Source organism: Notamacropus eugenii, chromosome 1, assembly GCF_028372415.1.
Source record: "Notamacropus eugenii isolate mMacEug1 chromosome 1, mMacEug1.pri_v2, whole genome shotgun sequence".
Classification (NCBI taxonomy): Eukaryota; Metazoa; Chordata; class Mammalia; order Diprotodontia; family Macropodidae; genus Notamacropus; species Notamacropus eugenii.
The window spans coordinates 527,193,773-527,212,994 of NC_092872.1; the positions used below are offsets into that span (position 1 = coordinate 527,193,773).

Genomic DNA, 19,222 nt, shown 5'->3' on the forward strand with positions numbered 1-19,222 from the left:
TGGATTAGTTTAGACTTTTATTTCACAATTTCACAATAATTTAAATTCACAATTTCAAGTCCTTGTTTGAGGAGGAATTGAAGGATGAATTAAATATCTAATTCTCCACTGCTAGATGCCTTCCCTAATGGGAGGTGGTGGGGAAGAAGAGAGAGAAATTCTCTCCTCCACTACCTCTGCATAGGGGTCTCACTTACTCACAAAGCTTTAAGCTTTGACTGCTTCCTCAAGCTTAGCTATTTAAAGTCCCCAGGGGAGTTAGCAACTAATTTGTTTTCAGCAATGAAATTATTTCTTTTTTTGATAAAGGGATCAGGAACTAGACCTTAGTTTAACATCTCTTGAACATCTTCTTTGAGAGATTAGTTGCAGTCTAGAGGCTAGGATTAGGGGAAGAACTGCCTCCATTATATTTTGCTTGAATTAATGAATAAGTTTTCCAAAAGCACATATCAAAGATAAGGGGTTGAGAATTTCATAGACTTTGCCTGAATATAGTTATTTATGCAGCCCTAACCCCCCTCCCCCACTCCCTTGAGGAAATATAAGGATCAGAATAAATTGTATTGGCTCCTTTTGTTCCTTTCCCGGAATCAGTCACCATTCAGTGCAAGTGGTTGTTGGGAAGGCTAGACCCAAAGTAGAGGTAGAGAATTGTCCAACAGAAGTGTTTAGAAATAGACTTAAGGAGACCAAAGAGAGGAATGAATTGATAAACCTGGTATGTGTGTGCCTGTGTGTCAGTGGGTGGAATATAGCAGTAAAGGTTACACAACTCTCAATGGACAAATAGTTTTGGCATTTTAACACTGGTGCACTTAAGTATTTGTCAGATTCTTCTATAATTAAGAATGAAGGGATGAGTTTAGCTTTAGAAATTACAGACTTACTGGTTGTTATCTGATCCAAAGATTTCAAGAAATTCATTTGACATTGAGTCTTCCATTACAAACTTATAGAAGGAAATATTGGCTTACATAAACATAGAACCTTGTCTGAAAAAGTTGAGACTACCTTTAGAGAAATTTTAGTGTTTCGTACTTAATAATATTGATAGAAAATACATTTATTATGTATGTATGTAAAAGAACAAGGCAGCCCCATGCACTCAAGGAGCTCACATTCTGATAGGGCAGGACAAATCATCAAGTGAAGCTGGAAAAGGGAGGAAGGGGAGGTAGAGCCTTGTTTGGGGGCAGGGCTGCTGGTAAAGACATGGGATGAAATTAACATGACTGGGATCCCTCATGAAATGGTGGTGCTGGCCAAGGACCTACCAATCTGGAGAGCAGGATGTAGGGCAGAGGCATCCTGGGGTGGGGGGAAGGCTCTGCATACAGCAACATTTTTGTTAATTTTTTATGTAAGTGTTCAGTAGCAGTTGAAGTTTTCCTGGAGTTTAGCTTATCACATTACTTCACCCCAGTTTCTTCAGCAGTAAAATGAAGTTAAATAATACATATAGTTCCTACCTCACGGGGTTGGGTGAGAAGGCTTTGTAAACTGGAAAGGGCTGAATAAATGTGAGCTCTCTTCTTGATCTCCTTGAAGTAAAAGACCTTGGTAATGAATTGGTGCATTTTATTATCCCCAGATACAAAGATCTGATGCCCCATGATTTGGCCAGAGCAGCACTTACGTAAGTACAGCCTCTTCTTTCCTTCCTTCCTTCCTTCCTTCCTTCCTTCCTTCCTTCCTTCCTTCCTTCCTTCCTTCCTTCCTTCCTTCCTTCTTTCCTTCTTTCCTTCTTTCCTTTTCCAAACTTGCCATTTTGCTGTGGCCCTTTAATATGAATGCCATGTATAAAATATAGTTTTAAAATTATCATATCTAAAAGTCAGTTCTTTGGTTTCTGTGCAATTCATTTCAAAGGTCTGTTGATTTTCCCTTCACAACATCCTGCTACTACTCCTTCACTACTCACAGCTGCTATCCTATTTCCAATCCTTGTTGCCTCTTGACTAGACTCTAGCAATAGCCTCCTAATTAATTTCCCTGCTTCTAGTCTTTCTGCTTTCCAGTCCTTTCTCCATATCGCTACCAAAATAACCTTCCTAAGGTTCAACCATGTCACTATCCTGATCACAAATGTTCAGATTACCTCTAGGATAAAGTTCACCCTATTCACTTTGGTATTTAAAGCCTTTTATAATCTATATAGGGCTTATCTTTCCAGACTTATTTCATATTTTTCCCTTTTATCCACTCTATATTTCAACCAAATTAGCCTTGTTGTTCCTTGCATTTGACATTCTGTCCCAGACTCCATGCCTTTGCATATCTGTCTCCCATACCTAGATATCTTTTTACCCTCCTCCTCTCCACCTTTTAGCAGCCTTGGCTCCCTTCAAAGCTTGGCCAAAATACCACCTCCTCTGAAAAGCCTTTCCTAATCCCCATAGTTAGAGTTCTCTCCCTCAAGTCACCTTGTATTGACTTATCCTTAGGTATGTTGTATTCTCTGTCCCTTCCCTATCTGTACAGATGTCATATTCTCTGTTCATTCCCTGCACTCTGGTAAAATAATAAGCTCCTTGAGGTCAGGAACCATTTTGTTTTTATCCTTACATTCCCAATGTATAGTAGTTGCTTAATTAATAAATTTTTTTAATTGAATTGAAAAAGAATATAATAAAACAATTAGCTTTTAGGATATTTTGTTATTTTTCACTTAAGAAGTTACAAATTTAATATAAATAAACCCTTGTTCAGAATTCACAGAAATGTTTGTGGGGATGGGGGAGTTATAACTACTATTGTGCTCCAGGTACTACCTGGAGTGCATAACTCTCCCAACATTAGAGCTAACTCAGGAAGTTGAAAATCTTATACATAACTGCCCTCATACAAACTCCCCTTCATTGTGTTCACAAAGTAGATTCTTAATATTGTTGAATTGGTTTGAATTAATAAAGATACCAAGGATGAGGTACTGTGAAGGGAAGAGTATTCCCTTCAAATGAGAATGTTCAAACAAAACACATATTTGCTAATCTGATGATGTTTCTAGATAATCACTACTTTTGTGTATCTTGTAAATAGTAGGAAGAATTATGGTGGTTATAGAAACTTTGACAAACTGTACAGATATTAACTTTTCAAAAGCTAGTATAAGTGCTCTTTCATGAGTCCTTTTGTAAACATTGCAATCCAATGTGACCTCTCCCTTCTCTGAATTCTAATAGCATTTGTTAGCTTTGATATGTATGAATTGCTAGCTGTATATAAATACACGTATTATATACATCATGTACATTTCTGTCCTATGAGCCAAGAAACCCAGAGAGGTCAAGGGGTTATTGTAAGTTGTCTGGTGATCTAATAAGTGTACAGAGAATTGAAATTTTGGTCTTTATTTAGTTTCAACAAAATATTCACTATGACCAAGAGCTATAAATAATCATATAGGTAGAAATCATTCATATACATAAGTAGTTCTCAGTAGTGCTATTGGAAGGCTAACCTTTTTCACTTGGGTGAATTTGAAAGGTCTGATTCATTCTTAAGAGTTATAGCATAGGGTAGCTAAGTCGTATAGTAGATAGATCACTGGCCCTGCAGTCATGAGGACCTCAGTTCAAATCTGGCCTCGGAAACGGACTAACTCTGTGACTCTGGGAAACTCACTTAACCCCAGTTGCCTCAAAAAAAAAAAGTTATAGCATAACATTTGAGACCAGTAAATAGATCTCCAGTTTTTGTGAGCATTCATTGGGAAAATAGTAGTTATCAGAAATTCTATTGACAAACACTTTTCAGCATTCCATTTGTTTTGTTAAGTGAAGAATATCTGTACTTTTGGATTATGGAACAGTATATAACAACATGCTTTCCTTTAATATTGAGTTAGTATGACAGAGAAATCTAGTAGAATTTATACACATTTATCTTTGTGGCCATTATTTCAACTTAAGAATAAACTTCCTTTGTAGTTTTATAAATATGTACCACCTAACTGCTTAATGGTATTTATTATCATTTTCATTTAAATACTTAGTTCCCAGAGTTTTATTCTATTGAATATTTTGTTCAAAAGGTTAGCCAGTACCAGAATATTCTCCCTTATTTCCCAGAATCAGAGAATTATCTCACTATGAAATTTTTCCCATTTGGGAAAAGTGCTTCTTGTTACTGTCTGTCCTGTACTCTCTAATCATGTTTGAGCTAAGAATTACTTTGAGAATAGAACACACATTTCTGAATTTTTTTCCTTTGCAGGGGCTTGTTACATCGAACTAGTATCCCAAAGGACAGTGTTGATTATATTGTCTATGGTACAGTTATCCAGGAAGTGAAAACAAGCAATGTTGCTCGAGAGGTAAATAAAACAAAGCTGTATAGCTAAAAAGTGTCATAGGACAATAAATCTGATTTTTAGTTGGCTGGTTTTCATATTTTAAAAAGGTTTATAAAGTTTATTTAATATGAGAATAAAATGGTGTCCAGTATTAAATAATAATTTTGATTCTTAAAATCTCTAATATGTATTGCTACTCTAGACCACAATACTATTCTAACAAAATCTGACTGTGGAAGGAGATAGAGCTGACATGCAACTTTTAATGGATATTCAAAAATACAAAACAGCCAAACTAATAGAACACCAAATAGAGGTCTTATATAATCCAATCTGAGAAAAAGAAATAGTACTACTGTAAAGGAAAATATGTCCTGGTCACTGGACAATTCTATCAAAATTTTAAAGAATAATTAGTTTTAATGCTCATAATTATCAAAAATTGAGAAAATACCATATCCTCTACCTTTTATGAGACAAATATAGTCCTCATACCTAAAACAGGGAATGATAAAGCCCAGAAGAATTGTAGACTGATGCTGTTAATGAATAGTGATTCAGAATTGTAAATAAAATCCTTTCAGACAGATTACAGTGATTTATCCAAGAAATCATTCATCATGACCATGTTGAGTTTATATCAAGGATACAAGGAGGGTTCAGCATAAGGAAATTGATTAATACAATTAATTATATTAAAACAAAAAGTTTTAAACTACATATTTATCTCAATATTTGCAGAAAAAGCCTTTGACAAAAGTATAGTACCCATTTATGCCAAAACCCCTAAAAAGTATAGGCATAAAGGGACCTTTTTTAAAAAAATTACGAAAAATAGTTATGTTAAGATATAAATGCAAGTATCATATCCAGTGGAGTTACCCTAGAAGCTTTCCTAACAAATATAGGAGTAAAGTAAGAATGCCCATTCTTCTCACTATTTGATATAGTTCTAGAAATGTTAGCAATAGTAACAGGACAAAAATAGGTAAAGAAGTGCTGAAAATATTCCCATTTGCTAATTATATATTGGTTTACTTAGAAAATGCTAGGGAATTAACAAAGAAACTCATTGAAATAAGTTATAGATTCAGCAAAATTGCATGCTACAAAATAAACCCTCAAAAATCAACTTTATTTTTATATAATAACAAATTTAAGAAGCAATGACAAAAAAGGGAAATCTAATTCCAAATAACTACAAAATATCTGAGGATCAATCTGCCAAAGCATATGTTTCTGATATAGACTTAGTTACAAAATGTTTCCTAAAGAAATATAGAATAATTTAAATAGCTGGATGATATTCAGTGTTCATGATTAAGATGTCACAATGATAAAAATGACAATACTTCTTAAATTAATTTATAGTTTTAATGCTAGACCAGTTAAATTGTCAAAGAGATATTCTATAGAACTTGACAAAATAATAACAAAATTTACTTAGAAAAGTAAAAGATCTAGGATATGAAGGGAAATAATGAAAAGAGATAGGGTTGAAGGGAGGATGAATAGCCTTTCAGATTTCGAACTATATTATGAAGCAGCAGTCATCAAAACCATCTGTGATTGGTTAAAAAATAGAGAGGTAGATCAGTGGAAAAGACCAGGCAAGGGAGAATCAGAAACAATAGATCTCAATAACTCAGAATGTGATAAAGTGGAATACCTAAATGACTTAGGAAAGATAAAACTTGGGAAAACTGGAAAGTAATCTGGCAAAAATTAGGCTTAGATCAGCACCTTACATTCCATTCCATAATACATTTGAAATGAATACATTTTTTATTATTAAAAATCATTAGAAGAGAAGTAGATCACAAGCTTTTCACAGCTGTAAGGTAGGAAATGTATTTTTAACCAAACAAGGGACAGAGACTGTTATACAAAATAAAATAAATAACTTTGATTATATAAACCTGATAGGCTTTTGCTCAGATTTTTAAAGGTTTGTTAATTGCTCACTTTGATCTGACCAACCTGAATCATGCTCTTAGTTTTCTGTCCTTTTGGTGTACATTACAGAATTGGATGTTGGCTTTAAAAAGAACAGGAAACATTACCTAACATCTCAGCTGATGTGGAAAATATTTTGTTTGTCTTTCATGATGGAATGATAGAGGTCATGAAAAGGGGTGTCTTTAGGTAGTAGATTGTAGGTACCCTTGGTAATGCTCTATGTAACACTTCCTATAATTAACCCAAGTTTGCAGTTTAGGTAGGCATTTCAACAAGTTGCAAAAAGAAACACATTCCAACTTGTTTTTTTGCCTCTCATTCCTTAGCAGTATTAGTTAGTGAGTTATTTTTGCCTATTTACATGGTTCCACAACCAGATGACACTTACATGAGGGAAATTCTCAGGAGTTTAATTTTAACTTCCTAGCATGTTTCAACTTTGCACCAGTTGGCATGGTGCCACCATGTTTCGTCATTGGCAACTCAGGCAAATAGGACTTCAAATTCCTATTGCTGCTTACTTATCTCCTGCATTCAGCATGTCACTTTATATAATGGAGGGTCATATTGTTCAGGCTTTATAGTACAGCGAAAGTAGTTACTTCAGTCTTTCCCAAAACTGGCTTACAAACTCCTTTGAGCCAAGTGGGCTTTATGCCCTAGAGTAGAGTACTGATTCAGCAATCCAGAATCAAATAATTCCTACAAGTTTGCAAGTATTCAATGAGCATTTATTAAATAGCTTTTGCACATGAAACAAACAAGCTTTGGCCCTCTGTACCAAACACTGAGTTAGGCACTGGAGAGACAAAGACAAAAATGAAACAGTCCCTGTTCGTAAGGAGCTTCTATTATATTGGGGGAGATACCATGTAGGTATATAAATATAGAGAAAATAGATATAGTAAATACAAGATACTTTGTGGAGGGGAAGGTCACTAGGAGGTGGGTAAAAGGGACCCAGGAAAGACTTCATTGAAGAAGGTGGTGCTTGAACTAATTTTTAAAGGAAGTCAGGGATTTTGATTTTTTGAAGGAAATCAGAGGTGAGAAAGGATTCTGTTTTAAACATGGTAGCCAATCAGTGCAAAGGGACAGAGTTAGGAGAGGGAATATCATATATAGGTAATAGCAAGATTGATTGAACCTTAGAGGATGCAAAGAGGAATTAAGCATAATAAATCTGTAAAGGTAGATTGGGGCCAGGTTGTATCTTATTCTTGAGACAAGAAAGAACCTCTAGGGGGCAGCTAGGTGGCACAGTGGATAGAGTGCTGGAACTGAAGTCAGGAAGACCTGGGTTCAAGTACTGCTTCAGTCATTTACTAGCTATGTGACCCTGGGCAGGTCACTTAACCTTATTTGCTTCAGTTTCCTCATCTATAAAATGAACTGAAGAAGGAAATGGTAAGCCACTCCAGTATCTTTGCTGTGAAAACTCCAAAGAGGATCACAGAGTTGGACCTGACTGAAACAACTCAACAACAAAGGAAGTATTGAGTAGGGAATGATGTGGTAGTTCTGTACCTGAGGAAAATCCCTTTGGCTGGTGTGAGAAACTTTTTAAAAAAAATTCAGTTCAATAGCCATCTTCTACATGAAACACCTTATTCCTCTCTCATCCCCCATTACCTTTAATATATTTTGTAGATACATATATACATACATATAAATGTGTATGTGTTTGTATACGTATCATACATATACATATTGTCTTCCCTCCTAAAATATAAACTGTTTGAAGGCAGGGATTGTTTCATTTTTCCATTGTCCTGACATATAGCAGGTGTTTAAATGGATTGGATTAGAGATTGGAGAGGCTTGAAGCAGGAAGAGACTGTCAGTAGTCCAGGCAAGAGGTAATGAGGGCCTGAATAAGTATATAAAAAGATAGAAGAGGATAGATGTAAGAGATATTGTAGATGTAGAAACTGTAAGAATTGACCGCTGATTGCCTATATGGGATGAGAGAGAGAAGTTGAGAATGACTTTGAGGTTGCAAACCTCAGATTGGAAGGATGGTAGTGCCCTCCACAGAAATAGAGAAGTTTAGAGAAGGGGTGAGTTTTGGGGAAAAGATAATGAGCTCTGTTTTAAACATATTGAGTTTGAGTTGTTTATGGGACATCTATTTTGAAATGTTGAATAGTAGGTTGCAGATATGGGAAGTAAGGAGAAAGAATTTGACTGGATGTGTGGATCTGGGAATAATCTTCCTAGAATGGTAATTAAACTCCTGGGATGTGATGAGTTTACAGTAGGGAGAATGTAGAGGAAAAAAAAAGCAGAGTTCAGGCCCAGGCCTGAATATTGAGGGTTCCCCAACAGTTAATGGGACATGGCATGGATGATGACCCAGAAAAGAAGAATTAGAGTGGTTAGTAAAATGGGAGAAGAACCAGGAGAGAGTAGTGTCACGAAAGCCTAGAAAAGAGTGAGTATTCAAGAGAAGAAGAGGGTGAACAGTGTCAGGTTCTTGCATTATAAGTAACTGTTCTTATGTTTTCCAAAGGCTGCCCTGGGAGCTGGCTTCTCAGACAAGATTCCTGCTCACACTGTCACTATGGCTTGCATCTCCTCCAACCAAGCCATGACAACAGGTATACTCACTCACAAGTTCCATCATTTTTTAGCTGATAATTTCAAAATTAAAAGCCTTATCTTAGTTCCTTGTTTAGGGTTAAAATTTAGGTAGATTTTTTAAAGAGAAATTAAATGATTTGCCTAAGATTTCAGAATTTGTTAAACAAAATCTATAACAATACCAATTTTAAAATTAACTAAGACTATAATTTAGGAATTAGATGAGTTCTAAAATTTATCCTTTAGATGATTCTACTTTATTGTTCCTTTTCTTCCTATTCCTTTTTTTAATCCTTGAATTTAAATATATATAATGTAAATTTAAATATAGAAATTTCTATGTTTATCATCTATCTATCTATCTATCTATCTATCTATCTATCTATCTATCTATCTATCTATCTATCTATAGACGGAGAGGTAGCTTGGGAGTTAGGAAGAACTGTGTTAAAGTACTACCTCTTACTCATAATTGGATATGTGGTCCAAGGCTAGTCATTAAGATTATAAATCACAAAATAGTTGCGACCTATATTAGTAGAAAGAGTTTTAGATAGATAACCAGGAGTTAGCCATACTTATGAAGTTAGTAAGAGAGAAATCTGATTAAATGGAAAATAGAAAAAGTACATACATCAACAGACTACTAAAGTTTTCTAAGAAAGTGTAAATCAAAAATAAGAACACCAAAAGAACCTAAAAACCTCCATAGCTAACACTTGATTTCTTTGCTAAGTAGAGAGAGATCTGAGCTAAGGGCAATAGCAATTTAAAATATAAACATGTTGGTAAAATCTTATGGTGAAGGATGGTTTAAGATGAGCAGTATAAGCAAAGACATCTCATACGATAGCAAGAGACACATTTACAGAAAACGTTACCAGTTCTTCCAAGAGCATTTTTATCACAAATGAAAAATGACCCATCCTTGATATAGTGCTATCTGAACAATTGTGCCTTTGGCAATTATGAGTGCTTTTCCAAAGCTCTCTAGTTCACCTCTTTGGACTTCGGTGTTTTCACTGGATAATGTATGTAAAGCATTTTGTAAACCTTAAATCGTATTGTTATCTAGGGTTCTATCCAGCATTAAATCTTATGGCTTGCTAGTAAGTAGCAGAGCCAGAATTTGAACCTAGGTTCGCTGAGTACAAAAATCTGCTATCATGGTAAATGTTGGCCACCTCTTTGTCCTAACTTGTTGTATATCATTAATAAGGCCTAGCATTTTCATGCTACAAAGGCACCTTAAAGATCCTTTTATTTTATTTTAGCACAAAACTTGAAATATTTTGCATTTTTAAACTTTGATCTAACTTTACTTAGATTCCATGGACTTGATACAAAAGCATTTGTTATGAATCAGTAAATAAAACACTGTAATAGCCACAATAAACTTTGTTAAAAAAGTATAAATGCTGGACAAAAGCAGTGTCAAAGGAAGTGTCAAAATACTTGTTCTGATTAAGTCTGGGACCCCATTAGACTAACTTCTAGCCTCCCAGTCTTCCTAGCCCATGTCCTACTCGAACAGGATGTAGGTTAGTTAATAAGACCTCAGTTGTTTCCTGTAGTTTTCTCACGGACATTTAATCCAGGTAATGGGTATGTAAACAAAGCTCATAAGAAATATACAAATATAAAAAACTGCAAACATTAATAAATTACATCATCACAAAACACAGAGACACTTCACAGGGTGCTAGTAAAATAACTGTTTCCCCTCTCTTCATCATACAAGAATGAAAACAAAGACCTGGTATTAAAATTGAAGAGTCATCTTCAAAATGTATCTTAAATAGATTTCATTTTGTATTCTTTGACTCTACTGTATAAGACTGCACCAATGTGACTTGTTTTTCAGGCAATACCTAATTTCCAAAGGAAAAAAAAGAAAAAACAAAAACAACTCCCCAAAAAGAATTTTTTTAAAGACTCAAATGAAAGTGCAACTGTTTATCATACTCAGCAAAAAACTCACATAAATGTTAATGAAGTATTCTGTGGAAAAGAATTTCTAAAGATACTTTTACTCATAAAAAGAAGCTGTTTTAAAAAACTATTTACAAGCTACATTCTATGAAAAATCTGCCTTAGGAAAACACTTCTAAAACTAAAAGTCAGGATTTCCTGAGAAACAAATTCTACCCCACGCCCCTCAGCGTTTATGTGCAGACAAGTCACTTAATGGAAGATAAAAGCACTCTAAACCAAACATCTAAGAGTTAAAAAGATGACGTTACTAGTCAAATTGTCAATCAGTTAGCCCAATATCAGACCCTTTATTTTACAGATGAAGAAAAAAAAAACAAGCCTCAAAGAAGTTACATGATCTAGCCAGGTTCACATGGATTTTACTAGTGATAAAATCAGGACTAGAGGTCAGGCCTCCTACCTGCCAATGTGATCTCCTTTATACCTCATTATTTCTGTTTCTCAACATCCATATAGAACAAAAAGAAATAACATTAAATTGCAGGAGAGATTTTAAGGATTGCTAGCATTGAAATTAAGCAAGTAAACATCATAGATCATTTTCCATGGAGATTTTTGTGTAGGATAGGTATCCGTTTGTCTGATTTGGCATACATAAATACAATATTATCTAGAAGCAGGGAGATTTGGCCAATAATTGGATGAAGAGGCTTTTCTCAGTAGATAACTTGTGAAGCACATTTTCCGCTACTGTGTTGACTTTATTTTGTATTTTTAATATAATCTTGGCTGGCTTTGTAAAGAGTACATATTGAGTTATACATTTTTCTACTGTGCTGATCCTCTGATATCCTGGTAAGCAGTTTCAGTGACAGTGGACAGTCCAGACAGCTGATGTTGAACTACACTACCCACCTCAGGGATGATGGATGAATGAGGCAACTGTTTTTTGACATGGCCATTGTGTGAATTTGTTTTGCTTGACCATACATATTTGTTACAGGAATTTTGTTTTTTTCTTTTTCATTTTTGGGAGCAAGAGGAAGAAGGGACTAGTAATAGGGTTTCCATAAACAAAGAAAATAATTTTATTACATCATTGTTTCAGATGCACAGAAGAAAACAGAAGGAAACAGACAAACAGGACATGCAGCATTTATTATATATTTAAAAGGAAAATCAAGCTGTACATAATGGTTAACAGCTTTCATGTATAGTCCTCTTTTTCTGTTCTGCTTTACTTATAAAAATGCTCATATTATTTGTTGTCAAGGTTCAGATTAAAAAAATAAAAATTTAAATGTATCATGATATATTGTCAACAAGAAACTTATGTCATATTCTCATTATTAACCCTCTCCTGTAGGTTTTGGTTTGATTGCTTCTGGCCAGTATGATGTGGTTGTGGCAGGTGGTGTGGAGTTAATGTCAGATGTCCCTATTCGACATTCTAGGAAGATGAGGAAACTGATGCTTGAGTTTAACAAGGCCAAGACCCTGGGCCAGCGATTGTCTCTTGCTTCTAAATTCAGACTGAATTTCTTAGCGCCAGAGGTAAGATTTTTAACTGCTCTGGAGAGAGCTCTGATTGTCAAGTAAGTTTCTTTGAAGTAATATAAAGGTTGGACTTTTCACATGCTAAACACTCATGAAGGAAGATCTTGTTGGCCACAATGAAAGCTTAATTACTTAGTTAACATGCAAAAAAAAACTCCTAGTAGATGCTGAGGATCTTCATTGTTCAGGTGCTGGTTTGGGTTGTCATAGAAACACACATACATATTTATATATACGTATATATAAATATGTACATATATATGTATATATAAATATGTCACACACACTCTGATTTTCAGAGAGCTTCCTTTTTCTTCAGTTCTAAAACATAACCAGACTTCCAGTTCTTCCAAAGAAAATAAGCAAGAGTCATGTCATGGGACTTCCTCCCCACCAGTTGCTATGTGGCTGCTGTCAAATGGTCGTCAGAGTGCCTGACTCTCATCATTTTTCTCTTCCCAGCTTCCTGCTGTGAGTGAGTTCTCAACTAGTGAGACTATGGGCCATTCTGCTGACCGACTGGCTGCTGCATTCTCCGTTTCCCGCACGGAACAGGATGAGTATGCTCTTCGTTCTCACAGTCTAGCCAAGCAAGCCCAGGAACAAGGACTCCTCAGTGACATTGTCTCCTTCAAAGTTCCAGGTGAACACAACTTGTCTCTTCTCTTTCAGGAGAATCCAGAATGAGAACTAGCTGTAGAATCCCAAATCCTTGCTTCAACACCGACCCCTTCTTTTGAAGTACATCAAATATTGGTCCCACCAGAAATTCCTAGTCTTGATATCTTAAAACCTGAAGAGTTCTCACTATTTCATTTCAGTCTTTCTCCATGACTTTGGGATTATAAGAACCCATTATTAATTAGTCCCACCCACGTTTATAATGCTTGTGTCCTTCTGTGTTCCTGAAAGTAGTTTAATGAAATGAGCATGGTCTTGGATTTACAAAAGCGGAGTTTGAATTTTGGCTCTGTCAAAATTCTCTTTATGTTGTTGGTCAAAGTACTTAACCTCTCATCTGTAAAATAGCAATAATAATTCTTACCATACTTATCTCACAGGAGTCTTGAGATCAAGCAAATGCTTGAAAACACTTATATAAATATAATGTGATATAATTGATGGTGTTATTAGGCCAACAGGCTATATGGCACAGACCTGGAGTCAGGAAGACCTGAGTTCAAATCCAGCCTTGGACAGTTATAGCTGTGTGAACATGGGCGAGTCACTTAACCTCTGCTTGCCTTAGTTTCTTCATCTGTGAAAGGGGGTTAATAATAACAGCTACTTCCCAGGGTTGAGGATCAGATTAGATAATACTTATAAAATGCTTAACAATGCCTAGCATGTAGTAAGTGCTGTACAAATTGTTAGCTATTTATTTACACATCAGACACATGTCCTATCTTTGTAGATTGCTGATTTACATGGTGGAATTATATTCCTAATAATCCAAACTTTAAAAGAAACAGAACTTTTTTCTTTAGTCCTTTAGGTTTCCCCACAAACATGCTAATGTTTTAATTTCTTTTTACAATAGGCTCATTCTTTAGTTCTTATAAAAATTCTCATGTTAATTGGCTAAGCTTGGCCTAAATTGCATGTTTTTGTCATTTTTGAAGCTCTTTTCTATAGAATGGCATCTATGTTTAGTGTTCTTTCAAGTTAAAAATATTCTTTTTTTTTTAAACAGGAAAAGATACAGTTTCCAAAGATAATGGCATTCGTCCTTCCTCATTGGAACAAATGGCAAAACTGAAACCTGCATTCATTAAACCATATGGCACAGTCACAGCTGCCAACTCCTCTTTTCTGGTAACCACATGATAGTTGTGTTTGTTGACATTTCTTATACTTTTTGACTGGTAGGGATCTCAACTGGAACTGGAATATGTACACACATGCTCATGATACAATGAAGGCTTACGAAAACAGTACCATACAAAATATAGACACGAGAGAGGTCATTGTCAAGCTTTATCATTACTGAATTATAGAAACTCTGAGTGGGAAGCCAGAACTTGCCTTCTTGCAGCTTCCACCTTTTAGTGCCAATTTTGCCCCCTACAGCAATGCAAAACAAGTTTGCTCTAACTTTACCATGACCCTCCTTCTTACTTTTGGAGGTGTCACTCATGGCTTTCCTAAGGCTTTTCTTTTTCAAGTTAAATGCCCCAGCTTTCTTCAGGTCATCTTCATATGCTGTGATTTTCAAATTTGACTCTCTTGAGCACCTTCCTCTGAACATACTCCAGTTTGTCAATAGCCTTCTTAATTTATGATGCGTACAACAAGACTCAGTGTTTTAGAGTCGGTGCATCCATCTCCTCTTCTCATCTGGGCACTGTTAATACAGGTTGAATGCATTAGCAAATTTAACATCTGATACACTTGTCACATAACAAAAACTCCCAGGCTTTTATGCATTATCTGCCTTCAGGCCAAGCCTTCCCTTGTGCAATACTTAGGTCATTGATTTTTTGAACCAGTGTTCAGCATAGGTGTTGTATGAATACATATACTTGATGGGTGTCTGTGGTGGTATTAAGTGTGGGAGACTTCTGCTGTGGGATTTCCTTCCACCAAAGTGGATGGCTCAATAATCATCTAAATAGCACAGAAAAGCAAGGGTCCCATAGCTAGTAAATGTCAGGGGAAAATTTGAACCCAGGCCTGTGGCATCAAGCCTAGCTCTCTGTCCTCTATGCCATAGTAACTCTAGATCAGGGAATCTTAACTGGAGGTTGGAAGTTAAGAACCCTTGCTCCATGTGAATAAAGGCATCCCTGTTGAAATGTTCTTATTTGTAGGCCATTATAACAACCTCATGTGATCACTTTGAATCCTAATTGCTACCCAATATAGTAGCTATCCTCTTAACTTTATTGCATTTTCCTATTTGTTAAACATGTCTTCATTCAGATCACTGCTGAAAATTTTCCACAAGGTGGAGTCAGTCACCAAACTTTGAAGTCAGCTGTTAGCACCCTCTGTGGGGACAAAAAGCATTTATTTAACCTTTTGTGTCATATGCCCTTTTTGTGTCTGATGAAGCCTATTGATTCCTAAGAATATTGTTTTTAAAATGCATGAAATAATATACATAGGTTACTAAGGAAACAAATTGTATTGAGATAAAGTTATCAGAATATTTAAAAAGCAAAACAAGTTCATGGAGATCAGGTTAAGAACTCTTAATCTAGATTGACACTGATCCATTAATCAATACTCATTAGGGCATGATGGTTTAACATAATGATTCTGCCTCACTGAGCTCATTTAGCCCACATTTCTCTCTTTTTTTTTTCATTTATTTTTAACACAGTTTATAACAGATAAAGCAATTCAAACTTTTGGTCAGGTGATAAATCTTTTTAAAGCATTTACAATATGGACCACAAACGAATTTTTTTTTTTAAACATTAACCAACTGAGACACAGATAATATTTATGTTGCTAACTTCACAAGCTCTTGACTTGATTGTCTCCACAGTGTTACTAAGAATTAAAGGACCCTAACTTAATGTTGTTGGTCTAAAGTCCTACGCCTAATAGCTTAATTTTAGATAACCTTGGATGTTTCCCTACCCATAATCTATAATTGAATAGATCTGGTATTAAGCTTACAAACCTTTTGACTATAGGAAATTGCCACCAATAGTAAGGACATTGCAGGGATACAATATCTCCCCAACTTCATGTCAACCCCAGGCAGGATTAGATTATTCACTTGCATTCAGTCAGGCTTAAAGTCTGTCAGGTGTCAGTGGGGAAATTGAGTCAGGAGATGCTCAATAATCATCTAAATAGCACAGAAAAGCCCATGCTGAACAGCTGCTGTCCCACCCTGCCCTTGAGATCACCTATGCAGTTCATACCAGCATCTCATCAGCTTACTGGCATCATGTATTGGAGGCTCAGATCACCTTTCTTGCTTCCCATACCTGGAGTTAGACTCAGAAGAACGGTCACTTAATAGTCCCATAGCATCTAAAAATGGCAAGTTCCAATAACCAGGTTTCAAATATGATTATAGTTTCACTTTGGCTAAGGAACATCTTTTGAGGCAAGTCTTAAGTGGCTTACATGTCTTTCTATACGTGTTCTAGTTCCTGATTAAATGGCAATCATAAAATCTAATTTACCATTAAACTTTGACTTTTCCATCAATGCCAAATTTTACCCAAGGTTACCTTCCTCTTGGAAATTTAGACTGAAATTCTCTTCTCCAGACTAAAGATGTCATTGATTTATTCTCAGTAATTAATTCAGTCTATTGTTTTAATACTAATTGCTTTTACCTCACTTTGTAACACGTCCAATTTTTCACCCCATCACTCCCCTCCCCCTGTGTCCTAATACCTTGCATTCTGATTACTCCTTCCCTCCATGTACCCTCCCCTCCATCACACCCCACCCCTCTCCTATCCCCATCTTCTCTCTTTTCTTGCAGGGCAAGATGAATTTCCATACCCCTATCCCTGTAGTTCTTATTTCCTGATTATATGCAATAAAAATTCTCAACATTCGTTTCTAATACTTTGAATTCCCACTTCTCTCCCTCCCCCCCTCCCTCCCCAGCTCCACTGAGAAGGGAAGCAATTCAATAGAGACTAAATATGTGTTGTTTTGCAAAAGACTTCCATAGTAATCATGTTGTGTAATACTAATTATATTGCCCTCTGACCTACCCTATCTCCCCTTATTTTTCCCCCCTACAATTGACCTTGTCCCTTCTGGAAAGTGTTTATTTGTAGTGACTCCCTTCTCCCATTTGCCCTCCCTTCTAACATTCCCCTCACTCCACTTGTCACCTCCTCTCCTACTTTCCTGTGGTGTATATAAATTTTCATATCAAATCTAGTGAGCGTGTTGTTCCCTCCTTCAGCCACATGTGGGGAGAGTAGCTTTATTTCCCCCCTCTCCCCTTCTCCCTTATCTCCTCCATTGAATAAGATTTTTCTTATCTCTTTTATGAGTTATAGCCTGCTCCATTCCATTACTCCTTTTCTCTTCCCAGAATTTTCCTCCTTCACCCCTTAATTTTTATTTTATTTTATTTTTGTGTGTATGTGGACATCATCTCTTCTGATATAACACACCCTGTACTCTCTATCTATGTGTGTGTGTGTGTGTATGTATGTACAATCTCTCCAACTACCCAAATATTGAGAAAAGATTCAAGAGTTAAAAATATTTTCTTTCTATGTAGTAATGTAAACAGTTCAGCTTTAGAGAGTCTTTTATGATTTTTCTTTTCTGTTTACCTTTTCATGCTTCTCTTGTTTCTTATCTTGGGAAGTCAAATTTTTAAATACAGATCTTGTCTTTTCCTCAACATGAAATCTTGAAATTTGTCTATATCACTGAATGACCATTTTTTCCCTTGAAGTATTACATTCAGATTTGCTGGGTAGGTGATTCTTGGCTTCAATCCCAGTTCCTTTGACTTCTGAAATATCTTACTCCAAGCCCTTCGATCCCTTAGTGTTGAAGCTGCCAGATCCTGTGTTATCCTGATTGTATTTCCACAGTACTCAAATTGTTTCTTTCTAGATGCTTGCAGTATTTTCTCCTTGATCTGGGAACTCTGAAATTTGGCCACAATATTCCTAGGAGTTTCTTTGGATTTCTTTCAGGAAGTGAACGATGAATTCTTTCAATATCCATTTTGCCCTCTGATTCTATAACATGAGGACAGTTTTCCTTGATAATTTCATGGAAGATAATGTCTAGGCTCTTTTTTTTGATCATGACTTTCTGGTAGTTCAATAATTTTTAAATTATTTCTCCTGGACCTATTTTCCAGGTCAGTTGTTTTTCCAATGAGTTCTTTTACCTTATCTTCTGTTTTTTTCAAATTTTGTTTTTGTTTACTAACTTCTTGGTTTAACTCATAGTGATTCCTTTCCCTGGACTCAATTCTCTCTTTCAACGAATTATTTTGTTCAGTGAGCTTTTGAACCTTCTTCTCCATTTGGCTAATTCTGCTTTTTAAAACCTCCTTCTCCTCGTTGGCTTTTTGGACCTCTTTTTCCAATTGAGTTAGCCTCTTTTTAAAGCTGCTATTTTCCTCAGCATTTTTTTGGTTCTCCTTCAGTAAGCTGCTGACTTGTTTTTTAAGGTCTTCTGTTGCCTGAGTCAAGTTTAAGTCCCCTTTGGAGGCAGGGCCCTTGACTTCCTCTGACAGTATGCCTTGTTCTTCTTCATCCGAAAGGATGGGGGGAGATACCTGTTCCCCAAGAAAGTAACCTTCTATGGTCTTATTTTTTTTTCCCTTTTCTGGGCATTTTCCCAGCCAGTTATTTGACTTCTGAGTTTCCTCTCCACACCCACCTCACCTCCAGTTTCACCCAGCCAGTGCTTGGGGGCTGAGATTCAAATGCTGCTCCCAAGCCTTAGGGGCTTTCAGCAGGGCTGCTATTCAGCATGAGATTAAATTCAGCTGCTCAGGGCAGGGCAGGGCCACCACATTAGGGCTTAATTCCCTCAGGGGCTTTCTGATGAGACCTTCAAAAATGGATCCAGGCTCTTGTCTGCTTTGGGAGCCCTTGTCCGCTGCTGCCTCCCCTGCTGCCTCCCCAGGGGGCGTGAGTTATGGGGACATCCTGCTCCCCTTGGCGAGCTGAAAAGACCCTCTCACTGACCTTTGGCACCTGTGGGTTGAGAGATCTGCACTGCCGCTGGAGATTCTGCCCCTGACGCCTGCTCGGATCTGCTCCTCTTGGTGCCACGTGGTCAAGGCAGGGCTGGGCTCTGCTCCGCGTCCGGTGCTGGACAGACCTTTCCCGTCAGTTTTTCAGATCTCTCTGGAACAGAAATCTTCTCTGCTCCATTGTTCTGTAGCTTCTGCTGCTCTAGAATTTGTTGAGAGTTCTTCTTTACAGGTAT

The 19,222-nt window shown here is 36.4% G+C and overlaps 1 protein-coding gene across 3 annotated transcripts in view; it reads left to right on the forward strand.

Annotated features, from left to right (window-relative positions):
* HADHB (hydroxyacyl-CoA dehydrogenase trifunctional multienzyme complex subunit beta) overlaps positions 1-19,222 on the forward strand; it is a 40,417-nt gene that overhangs the window by 11,488 nt on the left and 9,707 nt on the right. For all 3 annotated transcript variants that reach the window (XM_072633934.1, XM_072633935.1, XM_072633936.1), the window contains exons 5-10: positions 1,595-1,639; positions 4,219-4,318; positions 8,769-8,856; positions 12,141-12,328; positions 12,794-12,974; positions 14,025-14,146. In XM_072633934.1, the coding sequence (XP_072490035.1) occupies positions 1,595-1,639; positions 4,219-4,318; positions 8,769-8,856; positions 12,141-12,328; positions 12,794-12,974; positions 14,025-14,146 (724 nt within the window). The remainder of the gene's footprint in view (positions 1-1,594; positions 1,640-4,218; positions 4,319-8,768; positions 8,857-12,140; positions 12,329-12,793; positions 12,975-14,024; positions 14,147-19,222) is intronic.